The sequence below is a fragment of the Micropterus dolomieu genome, linkage group LG20, assembly GCF_021292245.1.
Source record: "Micropterus dolomieu isolate WLL.071019.BEF.003 ecotype Adirondacks linkage group LG20, ASM2129224v1, whole genome shotgun sequence".
NCBI classification, from domain to species: domain Eukaryota; kingdom Metazoa; phylum Chordata; class Actinopteri; order Centrarchiformes; family Centrarchidae; genus Micropterus; species Micropterus dolomieu.
In genome coordinates this window covers 10,360,493-10,367,748 of record NC_060169.1, presented here as the reverse complement: position 1 = coordinate 10,367,748, position 7,256 = coordinate 10,360,493, and the positions used below count along the sequence as shown (strand labels likewise).

Below are 7,256 nucleotides of genomic sequence, written 5' to 3'. Positions count from 1 at the left end.
ACAGCATCTGTTGTTTAAACTGTTGTATTAGTAGTTTTATTCTTTATTAAACATTCATTGATATTCCCTGAGTGTAAAATACACTGCTATTATAAAGCTGTATACAGCAATACTATTAAAATATTCTTAATGTTACTAGTATCACAGTTCACAAAACTGAATAAAATTAAAGATTGTAAAGCCAATTTGTCTGTGTATTTTAGCCTAGTATCTGTCTTCCTATTTAAAAGATATAATTATCATTATCTGAAATAAATAATTAAAAGCTATTCTTATTCTTGTCTCTGTTATTTACGGGGTGATTAAATAGATAACATCATATATTGTTTGTCCAGAGAAAGTGTCAGTGGAAGGGGAACCTGCTTGTGTTTGTAGAGGTAATCAAGCTGAAGTGTTTACTTTTTTATTTTTGTGAACCTATAGCCGACTTTTAATTATATTATTTTGATGTTTTTTTTAATTTAACAGAATAGGTTTATATGTGCAAAACAAAAGTATAACGTCTATGCACTTTGAATGTTTAAACTAGCCAGCAGTACAGGAAATACTACAACTAGAAAAGACTTCATGATTTCCCTCTTTTAAAGGCAGAAGCTCTGACAAGGTCTGATATTGCCAAATAGAGTCATTTGGACACAGATTTATTTAATGCAAAATAATTTATAAAATGTCTTCAGAATTAGAGGTCATATATGCACTTCTTGAATATGAGCACTGAATTTTAATCCTAATAGTCAACATCCTGAATGTCAATGCCAATTTATTCCCAATGGGGGCAGCATGGCTAAAATTCAGTTTCTGACTGTATAATCTCTGGGGATGATAAATTTCAGGAGAAAATCGTTAAAAATTAGTTTACTACACATTCGAATGGATTTTCCCGGCCATTAGGTCTAGTTGATATTATGATTAAATTAAGTTCAAGTTCAAGGTAACCTTATTATCCCAGAGGGGCAATGTGTCATACATAATGAACTATGTGAATTGTTTTTGAGTGACTTTTGGATATGGATTCTGTTCTATCATCATCATCATCATCAATAATAATAATAATAATAATGATAATAATAATAATAATAATAATAATAACATGATTTCATCAAAAAAGTACTTTGTGTTTTACCTAGACCAACACACATCCTGTCTACCTATGCCTATTCTGTATATAATGCCGCATTATTGTCATTACTTGTACTTAAACTATACCTTCAGTTTATACTGTATCTTAGCGAATTCATATCTACCCGTTAGAGTATATTGTTTATTACCTCTAGACATATGTACATTAAGCACTTCTAGTTTAACGCTAAACAGCGTCTCAGTACTTGTAGCCTACACTGTGCAATGACAATAAAATTAAATGATTTCTATCTTCATTTCCATCCTGTTATGTTTAACACTGGAGTTAGCCATAGTCTGTTGTAGTGTGAGGAGCTGCATGACAGAAGGAGGAGGCAGCAGGGCCGGCCCTGGGAGGGAGGAGGAGGAAGTGCAGGAAGTGCAGCCAGTGCAGCCCTGCGGAACGCAATCAGCAGTAAGGACATTAGCGCTAAGTTAGCTATTAGCTTGCAGACGACGTTAGCAAGCAGAATGACACGAATGTTCCTAAGGCTAAGGGGTCTTCAGCCACAATGCTCTTCGATTTATGATGCTGCTTCGCGTTTTATAGGAAGGGAATGTCATAATCAGACGGCCCCTCAAAACAAAGGCAAGCAAGATATTAATAATATGGATAACGTTACCATTAGCAATATGTTCAGCGCTTATTGACATTAGCTTTGCTAGCCTGCCTAGCATGTTGTAACCATAGGCTGTAAATGACCGCCTTGATTAATATGTTGCACTATAGCTTGTCTGTTGTGCACTGAACGCGAAACAAAACCAAGACTACGTCAGCTCTGTTCAGATGCAATGCGTAAGTACAGTGAGGCCTAATATTCTCTAAATGTTTCCTTTATTTTTATATCGGATGTACATTTGTTTATATCTGTAACGTTAACTCTCGCGAGAACGCATTTTCAGAGAGCATTGTGGTGACGAAATTGCCATAGGAACAGTGTATACTTTTTTTCATTTTATTAAAATGTGTTTCTCTCACGAAATGTAATGACAGTTCTGTGGCAACTTATATAAGCTAGTTGAGCTATTTATTATATGTTTTGGGGGTGTAAAATAAAGTATGTTTGACTTTCATGATTTTGAGGAGGAGGAGCTAATTTGGCGCAACTTCCACCGCGGGAAATTCGGTTCAAATAGTAGGACCGCCAAGACACTGGAGCAGAAGCTTGTGGGGTTTTAAGCTTGCAGTTGTTCTGTCTCCTGCTTAGTAACGTTAAATAGTTTGTCTTTATTTAGTGTATTTAAGTGTTTCAACTGTCAAAACCTTATCAACATGCCTGTCCTAGATGCTCCTGCAATTTCTCCATCAAAGAGGGCAAGGACAGAAACGAAGCCTGCAGAGGAAAGACCTGTCCTCAGATTTGCAAAACTTTCTGAGCATGCTACAAAACCTACCAGAGGTTCAGCTAAAGCAGCGGGATATGATCTCTACAGGTTGGTAATACTTTGAATTAAAATTATGTCTGGGTTTACTAATGACAATGAGAGAAGTTATATGTTACGTTTTAGTTCTGTGACCACAAAATGTTAACGTTGCTCTTAACAGAAGCTGTAAATTAACGACTCAATACAAATGTGTTTGAAAAATCCCCCAAAACATTCTTTAAAATTATATTTCAAATGTTTCTGAACATTTAGCTAGTGTTCCTAAAGAGGTTGAAACTACTTACTAAACGGTACACAGTAGAAAACCCTGTATCAAATGAATATAGTGCTACCAGCTAACCTTAGTTTTCTGACTTTAAACAGTGCATATAATTACTCCATTGGTCCTATGGATAAGGCCATTGTGAAAACGGACATCCAGATAGCAGTTCCACATGGTTGCTATGGGAGAGTGGGTGAGTGCTGGACATGCTGATGCAATTTTTCAATCCTATGTCTACATATGGTTAAGTTTTGCTCAGTGCATGTAATGTTAAATTCAATTCAGCATTTTCTGTATGTGTAATATTTTACACCAGTTGCAGAACAACAGGCCATAAATATAGCTTTCCTTTTTTTTTTCTCTCTTCAGCACCCAGATCTGGACTGGCAGCAAAAAATTTCATTGATGTTGGTGGTGAGTCTCTAACTTATTTTACTAACCTACTTATGATGACAATCAACATGAACAGGTAATGTTTAAACACTTGTCATGTCAGCCATTTTAATTTCTCTAATGCCTCTGTGTCCTCAGCTGGAGTTGTAGATGAAGACTATAGAGGAAATGTGGGAGTTGTGCTCTTTAACTTCGGCAAGGACACATTTGAAGGTGAGCAGTGTCATCAGTGAAATAAAACCCAGATTTTATAAGAAGGGTGAGGCATTACTGTAGAGACATTTGTTCATGCTTCTTGTTGAGCATGATTGAAAGTGAAGTGAAAATATTCACCCTAGTTTTTTGGTGTTCACTTTACCAACAGTGGGAAAGTGTCATTCACAGTAAGCATAACATGTTGAGTTTAACTCGCCCGATGCCACAGTGGGTTATCAGATTCAACTGTTTGCTGGCAAATATCACTAAAGTCAAGACAGATACATATAGCAAACTCATAAAGCACTATGAGATAACTGTTGAATTAGCGCTATATCAATAAAATTGAATATTTAAGCTACATACATAGTGAATCTGCCTACTGTGTAAACTCCGTCCATTTAGAACACAAAACTAGCAAAAGCAATAATAAAATAGATTTTAATGTTTATTTTTTACCTCCTAAATTAATGAGTAGGAATTAACAGTCCAAATATTTTGCTATCCAATTATGTTTAGATCTTATTGCATACTAAATCAGACTGTATAAAGACTAAAGATTATGAGGATTTTTATGCAGTCTATGGTACAGATGTGTTATTTAAAAATGGTCTCTTTTCCATTTTTTTTCCCCAGTGAAAAAGGGTGACAGAGTTGCTCAGCTGGTGTGTGAGAGGATCTGCTACCCAGATCTGGAGGAGCAACAGGTAAATTGCAAGAAACACAACGCACACTCTGTTGCCATTTTATTAGGTACACTTGGCAAAAAGTAATGCACTCTAATACAACAGTTTACAATAAATTCTACCTTCATGAAGCTTATGAGCTTTTGTTTAAATTGTTTTAAAGAGGTGTTTAACTATATCATTTTGAAGGATGCACTACATGTTGTGCTGTTGAATTGTCATATTGACAGGTATTTATATTGTCCTCCTCATTTATATTGATGATGGGCTAAATAACTGAAACACCTCCTGTATAACGCAATACAGTTCAATAGCTCCACAAACTAGATCCTCCAAAATAATAATTTGAATAAACACCTAAAACTGTTTCAATAAAAACCGAACATTATAACTTTCATGGATACTTTTGCAAGACTGTTGCATCAGACTGCACTTTTGGCTAGGTGTAGCCAATTAACTGGCAACTGATAGTGTACTTTACCTGGTTAATATGATCAGATTTTTCCCATTGCATGTGTGTCTTCCCTACAGTTGGTTTTAGTTCATGTATATGTCATCAGATTAGATCATAACATTAAAAAAAAAAAAAACATTGCTATGTTCTTTCAGACTCTTGACGAGACAGAGCGTGGTGCTGGAGGTTTTGGATCAACTGGACGCAGCTGAAGGCTCCAAATACAATAGAAGTCGAGTGTATACGATGAAACTGTATAGATAGGGTGCTAATAAAGTTAATGTTTTTTTTGTACTTTGGATAGTCTATCTTTACTGGGACTGTCACCCTCATGTTCTTGATTTTTGAGTTCTGTCAGATGAACCTGAAAGTCTTCCAAATCTCCACATGGGGGCAGTGCAGGACAAGAATTGCGTCTCAGCCAGAGTGAGGGGAAAAAACATTAAACTCGGCTCCATGGCTGAATTCACTGGGGTGAGTGTTTTAGCTACAGAAACTCACGTTGCACATGCCTGAATAAGAGGGACATCTATCATGAAGCTGTTGAACTTTGTTACATTAGTAATTTAAACTACATCATGGCGAATGCACAGCAGTCAATACATATACACCAAAAAATGTTTTTATTGTGAATTTACAACTATACCCTCACTGATGTGAACGGAGAACACAGACTGGTGTCAGGCTGGTCCGTGGCAATGCAGCACTGATTGTACTTGTGAGAGTGTGTGGCCACGAAGACCTCAGTGCATAATCATGAAGGCCCAGGTTTGGCATCATCTGTGTCTGTGTGTGTGTGTGTGTGTGTGTGTGTGTGTGTGCGCGCGCGTGCGCAGGTGTGTATGTATACACAGTTTACAAAGGAAGTAGTTGGTCATTATAAGCACCATTACAAACCCCTCTATTCCAGGGGCTTCCTCTAGTTTACAAATGCTTCATAGATTAAAAGTGGCATCGATTATTACAGTATAAACACAATTTACATGTAGTATAGAGGAGAGCAGACAGGCTATGAAGCTAGCTGTTACTGTTACAAAGACATGAAATCTTCAGAATGGCTGATGGGATTGTATCTCGTTGACTACAGAGTTTTGTATAGTAGTACAGTGCATTCAGAAGTCTATGTTGTTGTGTTGCCAGCACCAGTAAATATGAATTATTCTAGTCAGTAGGAAAGATGGAAAAGCATAGTTTAAATATGCAGTAGGAGTCATTCAAGCTCAGACATGGCTACATCTCAATAGTCCATAGTGGGTTCCTTTCCTCTCCTAACCATTCTTATTCTTTTTTCATCTTCACTCCATTAAATTAATATCTGGGGAAGGAGAAATGTGTTTACTTTCATGTATCCAGGTTTGTTCAGTTGTTTACCTGAGGGGAGGAAATGAATTTATTGCAGACTATTGGGACTCACCGTTTTCTTCCACTTAAGGTGAGTTCTAAAAAAAAAAAACCTTCAGCCTTTAGAGCTTTCTGCAGTCCACATGCCCTTCAAAGTGGCACTTGATTCCACATATCATCATACAACATTAAACCCTACAATTAAAAACCATTCACACTCTTAATAGTGCTTTATACACAGCTGACATTGTGTGTCAGGGCAATATGCTCTTCATTTGACTGAAATCTTTCATACTGCCTCATTCAGCTGGCATTTTCCACAGAAATTGTATCTATGATATGTAGAATCATCTTTGGCAATCAAATGACGCAGTCCCTCCCCCCACCCCCTTCTTGTGTCTTTGGTGGCGAGCCCTTCTCCCTGTTGGAGCAAGCAGAAGTTGCCCCTAACCACTGATCTAGAGTCAGAGATGTTTGGCCTTTTGGAAAGTGTGAGCCTGACACTGGATTAGCAGCTGCTGGGAACATCTGCCTGTCTCAGTCTTGTGATGGTTAATGGAGGATGATCTGCACCCTCATCTTCAGTATGTCTCCCAGCTGTCCTGTGAGGTAGTCTTTATCATGTCGGTCTTCCAGCTCAACCAGCTCCTTCTTCCTGTAGAGGGGCATACTGCGGATCTGAAGGTCGTATGCCCCTGGGGGGACGGCTTTCTTCTTGCTCAAATGCAAGTAGCTGACACCCTCTCTCTGATTGATCTTGAAATAGCCTTCTTCATTTCCATAGTCAATGCTGTACCGCACATGGTCACTGAGGGTGGATAAGGCTGGGGTGAACTCAAGGATGTGGTCATGGTTGCTCAGGTCCCTGATGTTCAGGTGGAACTGTAGTGTGTCCTCGATGTCCACACTGGCCAGACTGACGTCATTCTCAGTCAGCTGCAGAAAGAAAACGTGTTCCAACTGAATTCAGTGGCTATAAGAAATGTGACCTATAGTACAGTTTGTTTTCTGTCATTAATCAAGCAAGGCAAAAGGGCACAGTATCATAAATGTACATAGAAACAAGGCTGTTGCCAGGATTTTAGCAATAGTGAAGTCCTGAGTTCTGCTGATGCAGCCCCTACTACCCTCAGATGATTTGGGCCAGAAACCAAAGAGAAGGTTTTTAACACCTTTCTTTTTGTCATATTTTATTTGTTCAATTATTATTAGTTCAGTTATACTTTTTGGTCATTTATCTACTTATTATTTTGTTGGCCTGAACGTAGTTAAATCTATACATCCTGAGTCAAATATGACTGGAATCAGCTAATAAAACACATACCCTGTTTAACATATAAATTGTTGAATGTTAGGTCCCCTCAGGTTCCCCTAAAATAACGAAGAGGACATGACTCAGCATCCTCAGTCTTAGCTACAG

At 37.8% G+C, this 7,256-nt stretch overlaps 2 protein-coding genes across 7 annotated transcripts in view; one reads left to right on the top strand and one right to left on the bottom strand.

The window, feature by feature from the left end:
- Positions 1 to 1,557: 1,557 nt before the first annotated feature.
- On the top strand, positions 1,558 to 4,789 carry dut (deoxyuridine triphosphatase). Of its 5 annotated transcripts, XM_046033454.1 has the most exons (8): positions 1,558 to 1,708; positions 1,850 to 1,915; positions 2,406 to 2,553; positions 2,869 to 2,960; positions 3,137 to 3,181; positions 3,299 to 3,373; positions 3,992 to 4,062; positions 4,651 to 4,789. In XM_046033454.1, the coding sequence occupies exons 1-8, from the start codon at positions 1,591 to 1,593 to the stop codon at positions 4,705 to 4,707; spliced, it is 672 nt and encodes a 223-aa protein (XP_045889410.1). In that variant the 5' UTR covers positions 1,558 to 1,590; the 3' UTR covers positions 4,708 to 4,789. The 5 variants fall into 5 exon arrangements, with proteins under 5 accessions (XP_045889410.1, XP_045889411.1, XP_045889414.1 ...); XM_046033455.1 differs by lacking the exon at positions 1,850 to 1,915; XM_046033458.1 differs by lacking the exon at positions 1,558 to 1,708 and having other exon boundaries at positions 1,757 to 1,915.
- A 312-nt stretch (positions 4,790 to 5,101) lies between these two features.
- Positions 5,102 to 7,256, bottom strand: part of fbn1 (fibrillin 1) — a 74,205-nt gene continuing 72,050 nt past the window's right edge. For both annotated transcript variants that reach the window (XM_046033452.1, XM_046033451.1), the window contains one exon: positions 5,102 to 6,772. In XM_046033452.1, the coding sequence (XP_045889408.1) occupies positions 6,389 to 6,772 (384 nt within the window). In that variant the 3' untranslated portion in view covers positions 5,102 to 6,388. The remainder of the gene's footprint in view (positions 6,773 to 7,256) is intronic.